The following is a 24,259-nucleotide window of genomic DNA, read 5'->3' as shown; positions in this document are numbered from 1 at the left end:
TTAGTATATTTGTTTATTTGGCTTTTTGAACACACTTGGTAATGTTCAGGGCTTATTCCCATCTCTGCACTCATAAATCACTCCTGGTGGTGGTCAGGGGACCATATGGGAGCATTGAACCCTGGTTAGCTGCGTGCAAGGTAAATGCCCTCTCCACTGTACTATCACTCAGGCGAGAGTCTTTCTTTTTTTTTTTTTCAAGTTTTATGAAATGATACCCAAATATGTGTAGTATGTTCTGATAGTTTTTATTTCATTCAGTATTGGTTTTGATTCTCATACCTGATTTAAATTATTATTCAATTCATGATAACTCATCGTTTGGAAGGCCCACACTCCTAGGAGATGAAAAATCTGCTATTGGAGGAATTCTTCTTGACTCTCCTATGTTAAATGGCACGAGTATTTTGCCACAATAAATACAATTATAATGTTTAATATGAGTAAACAGAACATCTTTGTTTTATTGTCTACACTTCTGTGTATATTGTATTGTTTTTTAGGGGTCTATTTAATGCCATACTTCCAGATTTTTTAATAAAAAATTTAAGAGTAGGGGCCGGAGCAATAGTGCAGTGCTAGGGCATTTGCCTTGCACACAGCTGACCTGGGTTCAATCCCCCACATCCCAAGTACCTCCAGGAGTGATCCCTGAGTGCAGAGCCAGGAGTAACCCCTGAGCATTGCAGGGTGTGATCCAAAAAGAGCAAATAAATAAATAAATAAATAAGAGTAATTTTACTCATTTGTAATTTATGCTGAAATTTAAATCGAAATTTTGATTTTTTGTTTATTCTTTGGCTCTACTGTTTGTTTTTTTGACTTTGTTATGTCTTGGAAAAAACTGGCAGAAAATAATCACTTAATATATTTTTTTATAGGTTAATTACCATGCTCGGTATTATCACCTCACTCCATTTACAGTCATAAATATTATGTATAGCTTCAACAAAACTCAGGTAAGATTTGTTCATAGATTCTATTTAAGATACATTTAAGTGCCATTTGGTGTTAGTAATAAGAATAATTCTGTTTGATAAAAATATCTAAATTCTTGTACAAAAACTAAAACCATATTTATGATCTCTTTGATCTTCTAAAATCATTAGTGAATTTATACCTTTGCCAAGATAATAAAAATACTAGATGTATTTAATTATTACACTTAATTAAATTAACTTCAGTACTCATCTTGACCTAAATTTAGCCCCGCCCCACCCCGCCACAAATACTGAAATTGCAGTGAAAAGCTACACATTCTCAGTGAGCTTTAGAACAGTGCTCTTCAATTACTGGTCCTTGGATCAGTACCGCTTGAGGTGTAAGAAGTAGGAAAACTCTGGATCTGCCTCGTTGCTCAGGCCAGCCTGTCAGTGTGCCAGTGAGAACTGTACTGGTCTCCAGGTGGGAGGAGATGGGAGAATGCTGTTAGAAGGCTATTGTTGGAATATATCGGTAAATATCCACTCTCACATTTTATTAAGATCTTTCTGTATCCTAATTAGGCATTAAGAGAAATGACATTGAATTGTGTTCACTTTAGGGACCACGAGCCCTGTGGAAAGGAATGGGAAGTACATTTATTGTCCAGGGGGTGACACTTGGAGCAGAGGGACTAATCAGTGAATTCACACCTTTGCCAAGGTACCTTTTCTTTTGTTGTTTTCTCAGTATTTAGCTTAAATCTGCTACACATATGAGCTTTTCTCATGTATTTTTGTGTCTTGGGACCTGGTGCTGGCTCAGCGGTAGAGCACCTGTTTTGCAGACCTGAGGAAGGAGTTCAATCACTACCAACAGGCTCTCAAAAAGCCCAGCAGCATGGCCATCGGTGACTCATGGCACTAAACAGTGGCCGTCACATGTACTGCAGCCTCGTGTGAGCACCATGCCTGAGTGTGCCCTGCAGAAACACTGCCCTGTTGGCACCTAGTGTGTCCTAGACAGTGTGCCCTGTTGGCACCAAGTGTGTCCTAGACAGGGTGCCCTGTTGGCCCCTAATGTGTCCTAGACAGTCATAGTGTGCTATTGGCCCCTAATGTGTCCTAGACAGTCAGAGTGCCCTGTTGGCCCCTAATGTGTCCTAGACAGTCAGAGTGCCCTGTTGGCACCTAGTGTATCCTAGACAGAGTTCCCTGTTGGCACCTAGTGTGTCCTAGACAGTGTGCCCTGTTGGCACCAAGTATGTCCTAGACAGGGTGCCCTGTTGGCCCCTAATGTGTCCTAAACAGTCATAGTGTACTGTTGGCCCCTAATGTGTCCTAGACAGAGTGCCCTGTTGGCCCTAATGTGTTCTAGACAGTCAGAGTGCCCTGTTGGCACCTAGTATATCCTAGACAGAGTTCCCTGTTGGCGCCTAGTGTGTCCTAGACAGTGTGCCCTGTTGGCCCCTAATGTGTCCTAGACAGTCATAGTGTGCTGTTGGCCCCTAATGTGTCCTAGACAGTCATAGTGCCCTGTTGGCCCCTAATGTGTCCTAGACAGTCAGAGTGCCCTGTTGGCACCTAGTGTATCCTAGATAGTCAGAGTGCCCGGTTGGCGCCTAGTGTAACCTAGACAGTCAGAGTGCCCTGTTGGCACCTAGTGTAACCTAGACAGTCAGAGTGCCCGGTTGGCCCCTAACGTGTCCTAGACAGAGTTCCCTGTTGGCACCTAGTGTGTCCTAGACAGAGTGTCCTGTTGGCACCAGTGTCCTAGACAGAGTGCCCTGTTGGCCCCTAATGTGTCCTAGACAGTCAAAGTGCCCTGTTGGCGCCTAGTGTGTCCTAGACAGTCAGAGTGTCCTGTTGGCCCCTAATGTGTCCTAGACAGAGTGTCCTGTTATAGCCTACTGTGTCCTAGACAGTCATATTGCCCTGTTGGCGCAAGTGTGTCCTAGACAGAGTGTCCTGTTGGCCCCTAATGTGTCCTAGACAGTCAGAGTGCCCTGTTGGCGCCTAGTGTGTCCTGGACAGTCAGAGTGCCCTGTTGGCGCAAGTGTGTCCTAGAATAGTACCCTGTTGGCGCCTAGAGTGTCCTAGACAGTCAGAGTGTCCTGTTGTAGCCTAGTGTGTCCTAGACTGAGTGTCCTGTTGGCACCTAGTGTGTCCTAGACAGTCAGTTTTCTGTTGATACCTAATATGTCCTAGACAGTCAGTGTGTCCTGTTATAGCCTAGTATGCCTTAGACAGTCAGAATGTCCTTTTGGCGCCTCGTTTGTCCTTGACAGTCAGATTGTCCTGTTGGTGTCCTGTGTGTCCTTGACAAAATACTGTCAGATTGCTCTGTTGGGCTGAGCATCCTGCCATTGCCACAGCTAGCTGTAGCAGAAAGGGAGCATGGGAGCTATTTTGGGTTCTCAAATCTAGCCTGAATAAAGAAGAGAGGAAATGGAGGTAAAACTTACTTTCATTTAAGTTGCATGCTTCTAAGTATTTCCTGGTCTTATATCATTATCTTTTTTCATTCCTCTGTTGTTGTCAGGCATTAGCTAAGATACAGACAGGAGTACCTAAGTCCTGCTCTTAAGGAGCTGTTTGATGAGTGAAGACATATAATCAAGTTATTATACACTTTGATTGTGCAATAATGAAACTTATTTCTTAGCCCCCAGGAAACTTTGCCTGGACTTATTAGCAAGGATTTTAAAAAATATCTGGAACTAAGTGTCAGGGAGATAGTGTAGTGGGTATGGTGTTTGTTTTGCATACAATTGGCCCAGTTTGATTCCTGACCCCGAGCCCCAGTAGGAGTGATCCCTGAATACAGAGTCAGGAACAAGCCCTAAACACCACCAGAACAAATCTGGAACTTGAGTTAAGTTTGCATTGTGAATAAAAGTGTACTTAGCAGATTGATATTGCAGTGAAGGATAGCATGGCCAGTTCATGGAGGGGAACAGGTCTGGGTAGTCACCATCGTTTACTCGGAATCACAAATGCGTAGGGCTAGGAGAGTCGACAGAGGCATGGTTTGGCTTTTGTAGGACTTTCATCCTCTTAGAAGTTGGGGTCTAAAGTGTTTTTGGTTCTGTTTCTTTTAAACATTTGATGGTTTTGAGTAGGCCGTATTCAAGGAGCAGTTTTAAAAGGGAATTGATATAGATAGGTTTATAGATCATCTTTGTAGTAATCTAGGGCAGACTAAAAGTTCTGAACTGACTAGAACAGAAAATGATGACCTGGAGAGGGATTCTAAAGGAATGCCAGTGGCGAACTGTGAAAAATGGGGAGATAAGAGAAAGTGAATTTTATGCTGTAACTGCAATTTCTAGATTGGAAGCAGTTTGAGAATTCATGGAGAATAATTTGAGTGGAATAAAGATAAAACTTGAACTTCAAATAGATAAGTTTGAGACTCTTCAAGATCCTATAGAGGAATATGTTTATCACAGTTAGACTCACGAGTCAGACAGAGTCACTAAGAATTCACTGGCATAGCATTGAAATCTTGAGCTAAAAGTAGATATGGAAGCATTAGATAATTGACTCTTCTAAAGGGAAAAGTGTGTACTGAGTGACATAAAGTGGACTAGGGACAAAATCCTGGGTGACGTTGATTGTACTTGTGTGTCAGTGTAAGGGGCTAGAGAAGAGAAGGATTAGGTATAAGAGCTACTCACAGAAAAGACTGAAAATAGAAGATCAGGAAAAATAGGGCCCTAGACATGGGAGTATGGAAGTCCAGAAACTGCCTTCAGAGTCTCTGTTCCCTCTGAAGCAGAATAAGGTCATTGGGTGAAAAAAAGATGAGCATTGAGGCTAAAGCATTGGAAGATAAATCTTTGGGATAATAGCACCTCAGCATAAAGAAATGGGGCTTTGCAAGGACTATATGAAAAGAATTTTGGAAATTACAGATTTGTTTATTGTTGGCAGGACCTTCTTTCTCTGTCAGCACTGTATCCAAGGGATAATGTTAAAGGCATTGAGTGATTTAAAATTCCAAAGTTGTCATCTGGAAGGGTTAGTTTAGGGCATTGATCACTGTCACTGTCATCCCGTTGCTCATCGATTTGCTCGAGCGGACACCAGTAATGTCTCCATTGTGAGACTTGTTATTGTTTTTGGCATATCGAATACGCCACGGGTAGCTTGCCAGGCTCTGTCATGCAGGCAAGATACTCTCGGTAGCTTGCTAGGCTCTCCAAGAGGGGCGGAGGAATCGGACCAGGGTTGGCCGCGTGCAAGGCAAATGCCTTACTGCTGTGCTATCGCTCCAGCCCACCTGGGAGGATACAAAACTAAAACCTGAAACCATTGATAAGGAGTTGTAAACATGTTGAAGCTATAGGCACTCCTTTGTTAATCTTGCAATTCAGTCTATACAGGAAATGAAAGCAAGAGAGGCTGATAGCAAACCTTGGCTAACTTATTTTGTTTTGGGGGCCAGAAGACAATGCCCCTCGTTTGGACAGTGCTCAGGGTTCCACATGGGGTGCTGAGATTGAATGGAGGTTGGCGAAGTGCAAGGCAAGCTACCCACTGTATTGTCTCTATGGCCTCAGACTTTATAGATCACGGGCTATGATCATAAGTTTATATTTTATATTCTTTGTATTTTCCAGCAAGTGTAAAGTTCTCTAAAAGTTTTGCAAAATTCTGGAATTTCAGCATGGCAAAGCACAGTGAATTCTGTATTGCAGTCAAAACAAATCCTGACTATGCTAATTTTTACTCTCTTTAGACAGAGAATGCTCTCTCTCTAAAGCACAGGTGAATTTATGACTTATCTTCAGGTTTGAGGCAGAAAAAAGAATGGAAAGGCACAGGAATTCATTAAACGTTATTATATTTTTTGCTCTGAGTCATAGGGATAAAGATGATAATGGTTGTCTTCCGTATATTCTACTTGGATAATTTGGGGGATAAGTCCCACTCATTAATTAATATGTTTGCTTGCTTATTTCCTGAATGCCTACTGTATGCTACATCATCTGCTCATTATCAAGCGTGCAGTGAGAAGGATCATTCTCCTGCACTGGAAGAACTCTACACCAGGTTCTAAGCCAATGTCAGGAAGGGCTGAAGAGACAGTAAAGTGGTGGGGCGCCTGCATGCATTGGCCGACAGGTTCATCCCTGGACACCCTCCCACCTCTGAGCAGGACTGTGCACAGAGCCAGAAGGAAGCCCTGAGCACCAGAAAAAGAATCAAGTGTACAGGACAAATACTGACTTAAATAATCTCACTACAAGAGAAATAATTACAAACTGAGCTATGTTCTCAGTGGAAAGATGTGATTCTGGAGAGTACTGAGGGGGTATCATTTCCAGTAAAGGGTGACTGAGGTGAGATCCAGTTATCGAGTTACAGAGAAGAGTTAGAGTGAAGATGGTGCCTGTGTGGCCGGGAGGGAGGGTGGACACCCAGTGACCCAGAGCAGGCCCAGCTGCTGATGGTCATAGCTCCATGGAGGCCAGTGTGAGACTATCGAGAAAGGGGAGAGCCAGCCTGTGCATGGCCTTTCAGACAACTCTAAAGGCTGCAGCTCAGCCACAGCATCAGGGTGACACTTTTGGTGGAGAAAGGCACTGTGCCACACCCTGGGACTTTGGGCAGGCTTTTTGCTTTACTTGAAATGGTATTGGGTCATTAGTGGAGAGTCGGGTATTTTGGTGGTGGTGAGTTGTCATAACTGTATGTCAAGATCCTTAACACTAATTCTGCCATCAGCATGTTGCCTGATAATAAAAATAATACAAGTAATTTCGGCATATGCTGTAAGAAAAGATGAAATCTTTCTGTTTGTTGCAATTTGGATTGAACTGGAGAACACTAAGTTAAGTGAAATAAGTCAGAGATCAAAACAAATACAGGAAAACCTCAATCAATTGTCTGTGGTATATACAGGAACAAAACAAGGAACATGGCATAGGAAAATAGGTTGGGGGCCTTGGACACTTTGGTGTGGTGAGAGGCAGCGATCATTTGTGGGCCCTCAGCAGTGCTCCGGGTTCACTCCTGGCAGTGCTGGGGGAGGAATCTTTGTGGCGGGGATTGGCCCTGCACCTCCTGCATGCAGACCATGTGTTCAGGCCTGCAGATGTGTTTCTCAGGTTCAGATTCACAGTTTAAAGGATCATTGTCATGGGAGATGAGAAAAGTCACAATAGACCAAGATAAATGGGAGCGTAATTGTTCATAAACTGCAGTATTGTTTTAGGTAGGAAAGAATCATAGCTTGGACCAGTGTAAAAAACTAAAAAACGCCGAGGGGGCGCGTGCACTCGCAGGCTCTCCGGGCGGCTCTGTCTCACCGCCTGCGTTCGGTGCTCTGGAACCGCAGTGTGTGGACTGAATCGGGACGGCCGGTGGTCAAGGACAGGCGAAGGAAGAACGAGGACCAAGCTGGTTGCTGATTAGTTACCGTTTATTCAATCTTTCATCTTTCTCATCTCCCGCACTCCCAGCTCCGGCCTCTCTCTGGATCTACTGCTCAACTGCTGCTTCCCTCTGGCTTCTCTCTCTCTTCCTCCTTGTCTCTCCCACCTTGCCCTCTAGGCTACAACCAGCCAGGTAGCCAAATTAACATAAGAAAGCCCTTCCTGAGGGCAGGGCACTCCACAGCCCTTCCTCACTCTTAAGGTTTTTTTCTTTTCCTTAGTCCAAGAACTTATTAACATCTTAATACTAGTTATTTTTGTATGTACATAGCAAGGGATACATTGAGGCTAGCAAGGCAGCTCTCCTGGCAACATCTTGCCACAGGCTCAGACCACAGCACTCAGGCCAGATTAATCATTCCTCACCCTAGCAGGGTCCAAATCTAGTTATCACTGTTTGGATCATGACAACATTTGTCCATGATCAAGCTCTTAACTTATAGTTAAGCATTAGGCACTTTGGCCAGGCCCATCTCGATGCCAGGGTAGCACACAACTCACCGCTTGCCCTGGGTCCTTCTTGTCCCACGTCGGGACCGTGCTTTGGGGGTGCTAGGAAGTAAGGGCAGCTGAGGCTTAGGTCAAGAGAACAGATGCCCGGGGCTGGAGCAATAGCACAGCGGGTAGGGCGTTTGCCTTGCACGCGGCCGACCCGGGTTCGATTCCCAGCATCCCATATGGTCCCCTGAGCACCGCCAGGGGTGATTCCTGAGTGCAGAGCCAGGAGTAACCTCTGTGCATTGCCGGGTGTGACCCAAAAAGCCAAAAAAAAAAAAAAAGAGAGAACAGATGCCCTGGAGGAAAATATCATGTAGAGTCAAATGACTCCCAGGTTACAAAAGCATAGCATTTGTTAAGTCTTCCTGTGTCCATACAAAAAGGACTTGCTCTGAATAAACTATGCAAAGGACTCAAGGAGAAGAGAAAAACATTATTTACAAGTCAACAGAACACTAAGAAAGAAGCTACAAATAAACAAAGAGGAATAGGAGCACTGTAATGGGAGTAACCCAATAAACCTAAACTACGTGAGGCTATGTTATCCTACAGACCGGGAGCACACAGTCTTCTAGTGGGTTTCAGTAGGCACCTCTGAAAGCTCCTTGAATGCAGTTGATAGAGTCATTGCATGTTCCTAAACTGGCATCGAGTTTAGGGGTAATGCTTAGGAAATAAGGAGGTGGCCACGACTGTCTTCAAGGGTTTTGACATGTGAACCACTTGTCAGATAAAGTCATCACTAAGCTGCATGCAACATTTGGGGCCATAGTCTCCTCTCTGAGCCCCCAGGATGTTCTAGGGAGTCCACAGGTGGAAACCATATCCATGGAGGGTTGGTCAGTAGGATGGGGGCTTTGGGAAAGAAGCAAGCTATGGGTGCTAACAGTTGGGAAGGGCTGAGAAATGGTGCAGATTTTTTTTTTTTCTCTTAACTTCTTGGGGCAGGGTGGAGCTTCCTTGTGGGAAACCGAGTTGGATCAGACAGTAGACACAGCGGCTCTGAGAAGCAGCTTCTGGAGGAGGTTGTGCTTTGGACCCTGTTGGCCTGAACTTCCTTATTGCATAATAGCCACTGGTAGAACCTGTGATTTACTAATACTTAGTTTTTCACACCAATTACTGTTACATTGGAAAAAATTTTTAAGAGGATTTGTGTCTATTGAGGCAGGAGGCTAGTAGTTTCTAAGTGTCATTTAAAAAAAAAGGTACAAGCACATTTTTAATTTAGGGGAGGAAATACTGTTCTGAATCATTCTCTTGTCATGCTTTTCTTTCTCTGCCACTCAGATCCCTTCCCAAACCAGGAGGAATGAGTTAGAATTGTTGCTCCAGCTAGAAGTGCCCTCTGACTTTATGTGGCATTTCTCATATTATTAACATAAGGAGTAGCTGCCTGGATCATTCGCTTTTTTTTTTTTTTGGCAGTGGGAGGGGGTGGGGCATATGTAGCTGTGCTCAGGGGTCAATCCTTGAGATTGATCCAGGAGACCATGTCTGAAACCAGGATGGACCCAGGCTTGGCTGCATGCACAGCAAGCATTCTCCATCCTCCACTGCCTCTCTGGACCTGTGGAGATGGGTCTCTTACACACCTCCTGGGGCTTAATTTTAATTTCACTCTTCTCTCACATCTGTAGCGATAGCAATATAAATACTGTTACAGTTTTCTACCTATGTTTTTCCTAATGACTCTAGAGTTCATTGAATTAAAAATATTATATATTAAATGCCGCAGTTTTTCTCTAATAGTTTCTTCTCTGATCAACAATTACTAAGTAAGGAACACCCGAGAAATCTGAGACTAGAGAAAATACCACAAGCTTGATTTTTGAACAAGGTGCTATTGGGGACTTGGTTGACTATGGAGAAGTCTAAGCTGGAGATAGATTTGAAGGGTGTTGAAGTCATCATTTAGAGTGAGGTCGCTCGGGAAAGGAGTATAGCACAAAGAGTTAGAGGCGGGACTGAGACTTTAGAAAGTTCCTTCAGAGGAGTCCAAGGGGAGAGATGACCAGCAGAGCAGAGCACCAGGACTCGGGCCGGAGACTGCAGGAGGCTGAAGAGCATGTCAGCTGCAGATGGAGCAAGAAAAGCACGCTCTACACTTCCAGAGGGCCAGTGGGCACAGAGGGCACAGAGACCTTGAAAAGGCCATTTCGCACAGTAGTGGGCTGGAAGCCAGTTGGAGTGGGTTCAGAATCAGAGAGGTTAGGCATGGAAATAGCAGGTTAGAAAGTTAGCCTGAGGAGAGTTGAGATAAACCATTTGGACTGGGCTTAAGGGAACATTTTTCAAGCAGCTTTTTGAGCATGTGAGAATGAAAAGTAATAACTAGTAAAGCTTAAATATAGTTAAGAACTCTACTCTTTTGTGTATTGATTATGCATATGATATATGCATATTGATCAAGTATAAACTTTATTTTAAGAAAAAGCAAGTCAGTTACATTCCTGACTTGTGTTGTTTATTTGCAAGGACAGTGTTTGCTTATGAAAATAATAGATATATTTATACCTGTTTTGATGATCTCAACAGAGCTTTCCTAATCCGTAGATGTTTTTGCTGCCCTCCTTAGTATTACAGTAGGCTAATTTAAATTTTTAGAGCTGTGGCAGATCAACCCATTTTATAAAGCAATAGAGCACATGAAGAGAGTCTCAAGTTTCTCTAATACCCTTGATTGCATCCTTCCTTTTTTCCCTTTCACCTAATGATCTTAGCAGAGTTGGTAGAAGTAGGGTCTTGCAGGGTGATGGTGGCGCCCTGGTGCTGCCAGCGATTGAGCATGTTTTACTGTCATAAGAGTCACGAATAAGATGGAGGGATCAGCCTCTTACTTTTTAAATCTTGATCAATGAATGTCATTTTAGGTCAATTTTCCTGGGTGTTTAGACCTAATGCTTACTACTTAGCAATATTATAATCAAAATATTATCCACAAGACTCATTAAGGTTTTGTTTTTTTTGTTTTGTTTTGTTTTGTTTTGCTTCTTGGGTCACAGGGGTATTACTCCTGGCTCATGCACTCAGGAATTACTCCTGGTGGTGCTCAAGGGACCACATGGGATGCTGGGAATCAAACCCAGCAAGGCAAATGCCCTCCCCACGTCCTATTGCTCCAGCCCCGACTCATTAGGATCTTACAAATCAGAAATAACTTATGTTGGCTAAACATCCTCCTGCATATCCTGCAGAAAAGCATTGGGAAGTTTGCATGACATCCCATTCTTCAATATTTTTGTTCTTAGAGGAACAAAACACTGATTTATTTTCTTCACTTTTTTAATAGAAAATAATTTATTTTTATATCTCCTTGTATTTTTCATGTCATTAGTCTCATGTAGAAAATGTATTTCTCTGGTTGCTGGATACTGTGGGTGGATAGCAGGATAACAGGACAGCTGGTGGAGCCAGCACCCCTTAGCCCCTTTCACTTCCTTCTCCCCGCCGCCTCTTCTGGCTCTTCACTTTTTTTCTTCTTTATTTACTTTCAGTCTGTTCTTCGTCTTGTTCACTCTCTTTTTATACTTTCCTTGGTGAAACTGGTTTTGTTGTTCTTTCAACTTAACACTCCTTTCTCTTTTCTGGTTTCTAGAAGGAACCTAAGTAGCAGGAAGTTGATCCAAAGGGGATTCAGTTTTCAGGTTTAGGGAGACAGACCCATCTACCAGGCTGAATTTTAGTTGGAGGTAATACTCCATTTAGGTGAGGCAAAGTAGCATCCCCATCTTCTTGAATCTTCTGTTAACACTTGTCCTTGATCAGTAACACAAATCCATAACTAAAGAGGGCCCGAGAGCTCCTAGGGACTCAGTGAAGCCTGGCCTGAAAGCTGTTCTGCACCTGGGAAGGCTGTGGGCCAGGGGCGCCCGGGGAGAAGGCTGTTGGGGAGGAGGGACACCCAGGGAGAAGGCTGTGGGGGAGGGAAGGGGGCCGCCCAGGGAGAAGGCTGTCAGGGAGGGGGAGCACCCAGGGAGAAGGCTGTCAGGGAGGGGGGCACTCAGGGAGAAGGTCCTCGGGGAGGGGGGGCACCCAGGGAGAAGGCTGTCAGGGAGGGGGCGCTCAGGGAGAAGGTCCTCGGGGAGGGGGAGCACCCAGGGAGAAGGCTGTCAGGGAGGGGGGCACTCAGGGAGAAGGTCCTCGGGGAGGGGGGGGCACCCAGGGAGAAGGCTGTCAGGGAGGGGGCGCTCAGGGAGAAGGCTGTCGGGGAGGGGAGAGGGCAGTCCAGGAAGAAGGCTGTTGGGGAGGGGGGCGCCCAGAGAGAAGACCGTTGGGGAGGGGGGGTGCCCAGGGAGAAGGCCGTTGGGGAGGGGGGTGCCCAGGGAGAAGGCGGGGACCCCCCGGCCCGCCCAGGGCTCTTGACAGCTGTTCTCTAGGAGCATTGGTGGAGAGCAGTGTTGGGATTGAAGTCAGAAACACAGCTTCACTGCTGGCTACTTTCCCTGGCCCCGTCATTCTTTTACACACTTTTTAAAAGCTATTTTTCTTCCTGTATCATTTAATATCTCTTGTTTGTTTTTGATAATCATAATTATTTTTCCTCTTGTCAGCTTCTTAAAAGCATAGTTGATATTTTTCTCTTTTCAAACCAATTACAGTTGTTTAAAGAAAGAAAAAATGTTCACTAACATTAGAATATATTTTTACTACATCAGTTACCATTTTAAAAACAAAACTAACTCATGATGTTTTGAGTAACATGAGTTTTGCTTTACCTAAATTTATTTTTATTTTTCAGGGAGGTTTCACATAAATGGAATCTTACACAAATCGCAGAACACCTTTTACTAAAATCGTAAGTATTAAAAGCGACATTCATTGAAAAAAATGAACTTTATAGTTTTAGCACTGAAAAAATCTTTTGAAGTATGCATAGTGAAGGAATTGAGAGTAATTAAATATTTGTGGGATGTGAACTTCAGAAGACACAAAAACAGCCTCAGTACAATTCTGAAATCTACACTGTGGTCTTAGGAAGCGAGAAAAGCTCTCCAGCTTCTTTAACCTGAATGCCAGAAAATTATTCTGTTATTAAGAATACAAATGCATATAGTGATGAAGAAACTCCAAACCTTAGTGTCATTGAAACTTCTGAAATGAAATGTCATGAGGCACTTAGTGATTTACATCACTGACCATTTTTGTAGATTAGAATTTTACTCTTCACTTTTTAATTTTTTTTTTTTGAAGATGTGATATGGAAACCCCCCAGCTTGCTGGCTCCCTTTGTGGGACATTCCAGCATTTTATAACTTAGTGATGTTCCTTCCATTCACCTGAAGGCCACTACTTGCCAGGACCTGGCCTATAGGGTTAGGTAAGTCCCACCTTGTAATTATTTTAAATGACTATATTTTGCAGGCTTGCAAAGTTGTAATATTACTATGTCTAAAATAGCTGGTGATAGGAAACAACTTTGCAAAACTGTATAATATTGGTTGTTATGTGTTTTATTTTTGGTAATTAAAGGGACTTCATTCACTTTTGAAGACTGGCTTAGCTCCACAGGGTGGGAAATTTAGGAGTGGACAGTGATTAGAAAGGGCAATAGTAGAACAGTGTTCTTTTTGAATATCATCAGAAAAGCAAGCAATGGAATAGATCCCTCATCCCAAATTTTAAGTATCAGATTTGTAGGCTGCTTTAACTATATGCAGGTCATTGTCCAAACAGTCATAAACAAGCCTGTATTTTATTGGTTTAAAATAAGATTATTGTCTATGCAGGCTGTGCCTGTATATTGTTATTCATACTTACTTTTTTCATCTCTTATTGTTGAGTAAAATATTCAAAGAGGGTCTTTGAAATATCCTTTGGGTACAGGCTTTAAGTACTCAGACATGAATATAAATTTGGTGATATGTAAGAAATTAAAAAATGTATTGTAAGAGTGTCAGTATGCTGATGAATTTATTTTTTTATTTCTACAGTCTAACTTACATGGTGGCAATGCCCTTTTATTCAGCAAGTCTAATTGAAACCGTACAGGTGAGCTATCTTTCACGATAATTTAATTTGAAATGTTTTAAAATTTTAAATACTAAATGTGCATATATCAGCACAAACGATGAATTTAGGATAGTATCTTTTTAAAATTTGTATTTCACAGAAACTGTCTCAAAAATTTATTCTAGGCACATTGTTGGAACATGTATTTTATTACCAGACTTTTTCCATATTTTGAATGTATTTTTTATTCCTTTCAGAGAACAGAGTTCTCTTCATTTAGCCTCTGATTTTTATCTTAGTACAAAGAATTCACAGGGTCTGTTTTTAACCACGACCCTAATTACTTAAAGGACAATAATTACTAATGACCTAACATAAAACATAATGAAGTCATCGTTTCATGAGCAGAACGTCCCAACAGGTAGTGAATAATGGCATTATATTCTTCACAAAAATGCTTTGTAAGAAATGGTTGACAATGTGGTATGACAAATGCTACTGATCTCCAGCTAGATTTTTTAATTGTTTTACTATTTCTCACCACATGGTGGCACTTCAAGAACATTGAATTAATGCTTGTTTCTTACCATACTTAAAACTGATAAAACTGATATAATGCCTGTACTTAAAACTGATAAAAATGAAGATTCATAATAATTCCTAAGAAAAATCCAACTAATTGCATACCATCTGTCTTTTTGATTGTTACAAGTATCATTCTGCTCTCTGTGGAGGCCTTTCAGGAGGCTTCATATATGTATATATGAGAATGCTGAATTAATGCTGGTTTCTTACCAGTTTGTGCCTATACTTAAAACTGGTCTGATAAAGATCATTTTAACTTTACTTATAAGAAAATTCCTGACTAATTATGTAATTACATCTTGTGTTTGTTGTATGTATCATTTTACTTTCTATGCAAGCCTTTCTAGGTGCTAATATATTTATATGTAAAACAGTGTATGAGGAAGAAAAGGAATTTGTAGATAATGAAACAATTTGTTAGATAAGGAAGCATATCGCAGGAAGGTAATTATTTAAGGGTATAACAACTAGGAAGTATGTTTTACTGGTCACTAAGTTTTTTGGTTTTTTTTTTTTTATTCTTTTATTGATTCACCATGTGGAAAGTTACAAAGCTTTCAGGTTTAAGTCTCAGTTATACAATTCTCAAACACCCATCCCTTCACCAGCTGGTCACTAAGTTTTAACTTTAAATAGACCCATATCACAAACCACATTCCTCTTCTTAAATTAGACCTTGACTAAATTTTGGAAATCTCAATTTCTCATCTATAAAGTTGCAGTAATGGTATTTTAATCTCTGATGGGATCAGTCATCCCTGTAAAGTGGCCTGCTCACTGTGTTAGTCGTTGGTTGGTTCAAACACAGTCTCTGCCTCTTTTAGGTTTCACTTGCTAACTCCCTCATTGTGAATTTTTATGTGGAATTTTCTAGATCAGTTTTTCTTAGATTTCTGCTTTTTGTACAACTTCCTCTTTTTAAATAAATCTCTTGACTATATTTTCCACTCTGCCCAATGTACAAACTCTCGGTTTCTTATCCTACATTCAGAAATTTATCCATATTCATGAATGAGTCCTGAAGAGTTAATGTACCCTCATGAATTGGTTTTTTGGTTTTTTTTTTTCTTTTTGGGTCACACCCGTCGATGCACAGGAGTTACTCCTGGCTCATGCACTCAGGAACTATTCCTGGTGGTGCTCAGGGGACCATATAGGATGCTGGGAATCGAACCCGGGTTGGCCGCATGCAAGGCAAATGCTCTACCTGTTGTGCTATCGCTCCAGCCCCCTCATAAATTGTTTTTACTTTAATCTTTATGTGAATTAAATCATTTTTACCCAAAACCTACTCTGAAAATTAGTTTCCTTTTGAATCTTTTCTCTTCCTATATTAATGATACTGTGTTTTGTTCACCCTAAAAACGAAAGACTTCCACTGTAAAGTAAATCATAATTTATCATGCTTTCATAATTCTAACTTCAAACAATGTCTGAGCTTTGTTTCATCCCACTGATAGGCAGCTATTTTTATCCCATTGAACCATATACTCCACTTGTACTTAGCTTCTTTCCTTCTTCAGTTTATTGTTCTTTGTGCTGGGCATCTCACTGTGGAAACATTCTCTCTTAAAAAATAGATGTTGGGGCTGGAGAGAGCACAGCGGGTAGGGTATTTGCCTTACACGCGACCGACCCGGGTTTGAATCCCAGCATCCCCTATGGTCCCCTGAGCACCAGGGGTAATTCCTGAATGCATGAGCCAGGAGTGACCCCTGTGCATTGCCGGGTGTGACCCAAAAAAAGCAAAAAAAAAAAAAAAAAAATGATGTTTATACATAGGTCTCTTGAAAAATGCCTCCTGATGAACTTCCTAGTGATGATCCATGATCGTCATTAAGAGTCTTCGTTCTGGCCCTGCATTATAAAGTTCATCTGTGTGCACACGGACTTAAATTATGAAGAAAGGTCCAAGCTGTACATACCAGAATTCAGAGTTTTCCATCCACTTTCTTTCAAACTGAGAGATGAGAGGAAGTTGCCTGACCAACTAAGGAAGGCATTGCCTGGTTCTCACTTGGGGCACCTTCTTACAGAGTGTCTGGAGAGAAGCTTGATCATGTCACTTTCATTCCAACCCCAGGCTTGCATTTCTCTCACTAACAGCCATATCATCACAGTGATCTTCCTATGTTTTCTATCCCCCTCTTACCTATGGGACCTTATAGTCTCTCATTCTCTGCCCAGTGCTTAATAGTCTGGGCTCCCGTTTCACCCTTCACGCAGAAGGGAGTGTCCCTCCCAGGGCCCTTGCAGAGCCCTGGCCCAGACATCCGGCTCAGCTTTTCTGTCCTTGCCTCTCCTTACCACTAGAGTGCCTCACAGGCTTTTTTATGCAAAGAGACAGACATAATGATGCTGCATGACATTATTAATTGCCTTCACTAATTGATTTCCTTCTAGATGATATTATTATTGATGACCATTGTTGATTAAAGAGCTTTTTCATTTAATGTGCTCAGCAGCTGCACAAAAATTAGTATTAACTCCATTTTTATAGAATAGCAAACTCCGGGGTGACTAGTGAGGCATGCAGGTAGGCTCAGCAACTTAAGAATTCAAAGCACAGTGCTCCCTCCTTAGGTGTCCTGTATTTGTTGCTTTTTGAAATTAGTTCTAAGGAGCTTCTTGAGATTCCGGAAACTAAGCTTATTTTGTGCACATCGCCTGTTTTCCTTCCAGTGAGTGGAGCTCCGAGCTTCATAACTGTTTTATGATGTTTCTTTTGAAAAGAATAAACTGATGCCTGTTTAACATTTGAAGTCTGCATACCATTAATGTTTCCTCTTGAGTTAGTAAATTAGGATTTAAAGGGGTACTACAAAGAATCTTTCTGTGGTTTAAAAGAAAAGTTAACTTTTTGTTTTTATTTCAGAGTGAGATCATTCGAGATAACACTGGAATTTTGGAGTGTGTCAGAGAAGGACTTGGAAGAGTGTTAGGCTTGGGAGTGCCTCATAGCAAACGACTACTTCCTCTTCTTTCCTTGATCTTCCCTACTGTGCTGCACGGGGTTCTTCATTACATCATCAGTTCACTCATTCAGAAGTTGGTCCTACTAGTTCTAAAGAGAAAGACTTACAGTAGCCACTTAGCTGAGAGCACTAGTCCTGTACAGTGTATGTTGGATGCTTATTTTCCAGAACTTATTGCTAACTTTGCTGCCAGTCTGTGCTCTGACATTATACTTTACCCATTGGAAACAGTCTTGCACCGCCTTCACATTCAAGGAACACGCACAATAATTGACAATACAGACCTTGGCTATGAAGTGCTTCCAATTAACACACAGTATGAGGGCATGAGGGACTGCATCAACACCATCAGGCAGGAGGAAGGAGTGTTTGGTTTTTATAAAGGTTTTGGTGCTCTCATAATACAGTACACACTGCATGCAGCTGTGTTACAGATTACCAAAATTATCTACGCTGCAATTCTTCAAAATAGCATTTGAAATTTAGGCTCCACATTATTCTAAAAGACCTTATTATGGAATTATGAGGGATAAAAGTAAACTACTGGCTGAAAGATGGATTAGAAAATGAGACTAACTTTTAAAGATGCTTACTATATTGATAGGGATTCATATATATTTTGGGCAGAATACTCCTAGTTTGGAAACACAGTACAATTATGACTCATAAATTAAATTCTACCCAGTTTAGCATTTATGCTGAGCTAAAAGTAATTCGGGGCAAAGTATTTGTCATCAAGTTTGAAAAACACTGTCATAAAGTTGAATTTATTCCATTCAACTTTCATACAATTTATAATTGGTGAACCTTGTAGGATTATAGTGGCATATCATATCATCCTTAATATAGTTTATGATATCAGAGGATCAGTTTTACCTTAGATACATAAATACATCGTCTGTGATAAAGGGTAGAGGCATTAGACTTGGTCATCTTTAAGCAGGAATTGAGGAGTTAAATTCCATTATCCTGTAGAACTTTTAGTGTGTACATTTATTAAGTCTTCACATCATGGACTTCATCTTTACACATTTCTACTCTTAAATAGGTTTATTACGTAGAATGAAATTTTGCCTAAATATCAGAGTAAAACATTAAAAGTGAAGGTCCCCAGATACCTAGAAGTCAATACCATTTTTTTGTCCGTAATCAAACCCAGCATTTTAATGCCAGTAACTTCAAATTGATCATACTTTTATAAAGTTTGATTTGCCTGCCTAGTTAAATGAATCATCAGACTGTTTTTAGAACTACTCTTAAAAGACTACAATCATGATAACATTATTGTGACCAGAGTTACAGTGCGTGTGCTAAAAGGAATGTCACTTGCCTTTCTTTATGAATGATTTGTCTTAAGAGAGACAATTAAAATCCACCTGGAAATTTGTACTTCTTGCCTTGTCATCATTAAATAATGGCTTTAATTTTTATTTTCTCCAAGTTTTTCTTTAAAGCTTTCTTCTCCTAACGTGATATTCTTAAGGGGAAAAACAAATACATCCATACCACCTTTTATTGAAACAAGTCAGGATATGTACTTGTTTTTATGTACTAAGGAAAAAAAAAAACGAACCTTAAAGGAAATTTGTCCTTAGTTTTTTACTGTTTTTGTTTTGTTTTTAAATAGAGGAAGAAAAGAAGCAAATGTAAAATTGTTGATCAATATAATCCAAAAAAAGTTTAAAAACCCAAACTACTACTCAGTTCAATCTGGTGGGAAAGACCATTAGTATAGTGAGGTGATAAGCATTTGGCTGATCTGTCATTTAACATTTTAAAACTTTTAATTTGTTCGTGTGAGTGGTGAGTTTTACTATAATCATTTGGCATACAAGTGCAGTGGCCTTGAATTGACACAACATAGAATGTACAAAAGCAGGTTTGCTTGGATTGCTGAATGTCAAATAATTACGTTTTGTGATTAATATTGTTGGGAACAAAACCAGAAAAAAGTATGAGACAGTTTGGCATGCGTGTGTGTGTGTGTGTGTGTGTGTGTGTGTGTGTGTGTGTGTGTTTCCAATTATTGAAATACAAAAGTTTTCCACTTTTAAATTCCACAGAGATTATGACTTGCCTTGACCAAGTTATATCATTTAAACTGTTTTAGTTGCTTTTGAATAGCTAATTTTAGATGTTTGTAGTATATCCAACTTTGTTAGCACCTTTTGTCTTTATCATAACCAAATACATTTATTTCAGACAGTAGTAAACCAGAAAATTTCAAGTTTTAGAAATTTTCTAGAATAGACTGTCAGGTATTATTGGTGCAAACCTGTGGATCCTTTAAAAATCAGCTGGAGGTTAACATGAATTGGTGGAGGTTAACATGAATATTCAGTTATAAGTTTTTATATTATAGAGATAATACACGATTGGTTAACTGAACTGCATACAAATGAGAATGGTCTTCTGTCTCTGGAGAAAGTCTACAAGTTGACTTTAACATGGAAAAGTGGAAGTAAGACACTATTTTTTACTCTCTTTCCAAATTAGCTGGGATATGAGCATCGTAAGAACTCTTTTAAGGGCTAGAGTGATAGTACAGGGCACAAGGTGCCTGCTTGCCTCCCACGCAGCCGGCCTTGCACCGGAATGTTCCTAGAGCGAGACCTGATCACAGAGCCAAGAGGAAGTCCTGAGCACCGGCAGGAGTGGCACAACAGAAAACGTATTTAAATGCTCACCACAGACTTGAACAGAGTTTGGAAACGAGAATGCTTTTTGCTGCAAGCATCTCCCACCAGTTGGGTACAAATGCTTAAATATTTCTCTACTCATCTGCACAGAAAACAGTTTACCGCTTGAAACACCTTGTTTAGCTAAGATTGTGGAGGATATTTACCCTCAGTTTGTTACTCTCCCAGTGCTTGAAAATGGTCACCAGGTTTAAATGAATTATTTTTGTCCATATTCAGAAGCAAATAAAATCCCCTTGGTAGAAACTCATATTACACTAGAATTTGAATGATAACTTGGGCATTTCTGCTTTCTCTTATGTTCTCTCCAATATAAACTGGATGTACAGTATATTTTCTCTTTGGTTACTGATTATCACTGATATAGTACCAAACTGTATAGTCAAATAGCAAAACCTTGTAATTTGACAATAAATATTAGAAAATATTTCATCAGCTGTAAAATAGTTTTGTGTGTGTGGTGGTGATGAAGTCATGCTGTTTTCACTATTTTCAGTAGATTGTGTAATATGAACATATTCAATAAAATTGAAATAAAACAACATTTTTCTAATTCTGATGCTAAATGATATGCACTAGTGGTAAAATTGTATGTGTATATATATATGAGTATACATGTGTATATGTATTTATATATATATATACACATATATTTGTATATATACATAAGTATGTTTGTGTGTATGGTGAGATGACCAAACCCAGAATCTCACACATGCAAGACAAATGTTCTACCACTGAGCTATATCCCTGACACAAGTAATGCAATTTTTTATAGAAAAATTAAAAATGCAAATTTAAAGTTAGAGATGTTTTGTGGGGTATGGCACAGCATTTAAAAAATCCGATGTAGTTGTGACATAGCTTGTTTGTTACCCATTTTGAACTTTACAACAGACCTTACAGGTCTGAACCTTGGAAACTTTCTGAATAGTGTTTAGAGAAGAAAAAGATATAGAGAGGTAGCTTATCAAAGCAAGTGGTAGAGGGTGGACAGCAAATGACATATAGGCAGTTCCAAACTGCCTCTTAATAGAAGTAAAAATGCCACCAAGAGCTTTTCAAAGCCTTTGCCAGAACTCTGGAAGGCAAAGATTTGCAACACTGAGTGAATCCTAAGTCAAGAGAAAGACAGTTGGGCCAGAGCAGTAGTACAGTGAGGAGGGCATTTGCCTTGCACATGACTGACTTGGGTTTGATCCCCAGTATTCTATATGGTCCCCTGAGAACCACCAGGAGTAATTTCTGAGTGTAGAGCCAGGATTAACCCTGAGCATTGCCAGGTATGATCCAAATATTGGAGTGGGGGGCAGAAATTGTCATAATGGTCCCTTCTCTATCTGCCCTCTCCCCTCGCCCTTGAGGCAGGCATCCAACCATGAACCATTCATCCCAACCCTTGTTTCTACTGTCCTTGGGTGGTAGTCTCATATTATGTTGTTGGGTTTTGTTTTTTTTTAAATATCCCACAAGTGAGTGCAGTCATTCTATGTCTGTCGTCCTGACATTTCACTTAGCATGATACTCTCCATGTCCATTCATTTATAAGTGAATTTCATGACTTAATTTTGTAACAGTTGTATAATATTCCATTGCAAAAAGGAGAGAGAGAGAGACAACAAAGGAAAGTACCATAGAGGCAGGCTGGGGGACAAGGGGCAGGAGGGGGTCGGGAGGATGTTGGTGGCAGGAAATGTACACTGGTGGAGGGATTGATGTTGGAATATTGTGTGACTTAAATGATCACGAAAGCTTTGTAACTAATGGTGATTCAATTAAAAACAAAAATAAATTTTAAAAAAGAGAATTGTAGGAAACCTCTGGGATATGTTGACTTCTGCCCTCAGGGCCCCTCCCAGGGTCTGTGGCAATTTTAAACAACAGTCACTGTCATTGTGGACCTGGGAGAGACAGCAAACATGATTTACAAATTGTTCTGGTTATTTGTACTAGTCTGTAGGGGCTACCGGAAGAATGGACACAGTATGGTCACAGATGTTTTGCCTAACTAGAACCTCAGAGCGAAAAAATGTTAGGTGTTGTTCGGAGACACTTTAAGGACCAGAAAAACAGCAGAGTCCCAAGGTACAGAATTACTCTTGAGATGTGCAAGAGACTATCTGCAGATGGGAACATTCAGACTTCCACAAGAGATGTACATGTGAATTTAGATAGTCCCACATTCCCAAGACAGGGTAATCTACCGGAGGTGATCCACCTGAGGCGATCACCTTAAACCAACACCAATGGCTGTCTACAAACTACAGGAAATGAGAGAGGAGACAAGCCACGTTCCTGACTAGGCTAAGTGTAGAAAGTGTTGAGATTATAGAGCTGTTTCACAAAGTTAAGCAACCAAAAACAGCCAGACATTCAACTTAGGTCTTCTCGGTCAGCATCATCAGACCATCTAACTAGGTGAGATAGGCACGCGAAAGAAATTACTGTTCACGGAGGACCACAAGACTTACCTATATCTTGTGACACAGAGCAGCATTTTCAGTCTCTTTTTATTTACTGGCTTATACTATTGTCCAATGAAATCTAGCCACATACTAAGAATATGTAAATTAACAGTCAGAAAACTGTCAGTTACAGAAACGGAAACAATAGTTACAGTAACAAAAAAAAAACATAATCAGGGGACCCTCTGCGCCTAAAGACTTTGATTCCAGAGATCTAACACATTCGGGCATCCAGCGCAGCATCTAATAGCAATGCACTGGGACTGTGAACTGGGCTACAACTCTGTGCTGCCCGGGGGTGGATTTTTTCCTCCCCACCCTGTCTTCCTGCATGGAAAACGGCGGCTTGGCGGCACCCACATGGCAGGCGCCATCTTCTAAGACTCCAAACCCACAGGTATTCGATTTTTACACTTGGGGCTCCCAGGGACTCGAGGGAAGGGGGCGTAACCGGCATGCCCTCAGCCCAGATAAATCTGGAGCCGCTGAGCGTGAAGTGGACCCTCTGCGCCTAAAGACTTTGAATTCAGAGACTTCTTACAGCAATGCACTGGGACTGTGAGCTGGGCTATGCAATTTCTGGCAGAATTTTCCCTGGACTTTATACAGAAATCCAAAACCGTTGGATTTCGGCAGCATCCGCGCGACTTAACATTTATTAATTGTCAGCAATGTGAAACGGTTCCTTTTGAACAGGTCTGACCTGTGGGGGAAACTCCAAATAATAACAGTAAGTTTTTGTTGAAATATTGAAGGTTATTAATGTAGCAGCCACCACTCTGGACTGTGAACTAAGCAAAAGCCCCACGCTGGCTGATGCGGTGTGGCGTACTCCATACTATGAGGCGCGGGAAAAAAAAAGGAAAAAGGAAAAAAAAAGAGTTATGTACTGGTAGCAGTGGGGCTACATATCTCATTATTTCCAGTAATGGAAAACTAATTATCAAATGCTTCCTTGGTAGTAGGTCTGTCTCTCTTGGGTGGAAACTCCAACAACTATAGTGAGTTTTGTGTTGAATTATGGAATGTAATCAAGGTAAAGAGAAAATGGAGTGAAATTCATTAGTTATACAGTAGGGGGTAGGGGTTGGGGGCGGGGGGTATACTGGGGTTTTTGGTAGTGGAATATGGGCACTGGTGAAGGGATGGGTGTTTGAATATTGTATAACTGAGACATAAACCTGAGAACTTTGTAACTTTCCACATGGTGATTTAATAAAAAGTTAAGAAAAAACATAATCAGTTACATAAATGAAAAACATAAGTCATGACCTCTTCACACTTGGGTCTGTAACAAACGGGAAAGAATGTTTCCATCCAAAGGCTAGTTAGGCCTCAGATATCTGAGAAGGGGAAGCTGCTGCCTTATGCTGCAGAAACTTGTTGGCCACAGAGGGTCAGTTTTGCCTTTTCCATATCAATTTGACTCTCAAGCTTAGGCTCTCCCACCTAGTGCAATATGGGGTCCTGGCTCTGCTTCTTGCTTGCAGGGCAGCGTCCAAGGGCTCATCTTCATGATCTGGTTGGGCACCAATACATTTTTATTTAAGTTCTAGCCAACATTGGGAGTTCTAGCCACCCTCAACCTTATTCAGGTATAAAAGTTTTGGAAATAGAAATTAAACTAATAATGGGGAAGTAATATTATCACTATTTTCAGGTACAAGATAATTTACATCGAAAATCCTAAACTCCACAAATTACTTGTGGAAACAATAAACA

The 24,259-nt window shown here is 41.0% G+C and overlaps 1 protein-coding gene across 1 annotated transcript in view; it reads left to right on the top strand.

Annotated features, from left to right (window-relative positions):
• Window positions 1-20,625, top strand: part of SLC25A46 (solute carrier family 25 member 46) — a 28,042-nt gene extending 7,417 nt beyond the window's left edge. Inside the window, exons 4-8 of the mRNA XM_055145364.1 lie at window positions 882-959; window positions 1,544-1,644; window positions 12,603-12,659; window positions 13,795-13,852; window positions 17,274-20,625. Coding sequence (XP_055001339.1) covers window positions 882-959; window positions 1,544-1,644; window positions 12,603-12,659; window positions 13,795-13,852; window positions 17,274-17,852 — 873 coding nt within the window. The 3' untranslated portion in view covers window positions 17,853-20,625. The remainder of the gene's footprint in view (window positions 1-881; window positions 960-1,543; window positions 1,645-12,602; window positions 12,660-13,794; window positions 13,853-17,273) is intronic.
• Window positions 20,626-24,259: the final 3,634 nt, after the last annotated feature.

Source organism: Sorex araneus, chromosome 1 (genome assembly GCF_027595985.1).
Source record: "Sorex araneus isolate mSorAra2 chromosome 1, mSorAra2.pri, whole genome shotgun sequence".
NCBI lineage: Eukaryota > Metazoa > Chordata > Mammalia > Eulipotyphla > Soricidae > Sorex > Sorex araneus.
This window is presented reverse-complemented; position numbering and strand designations above follow the sequence as displayed.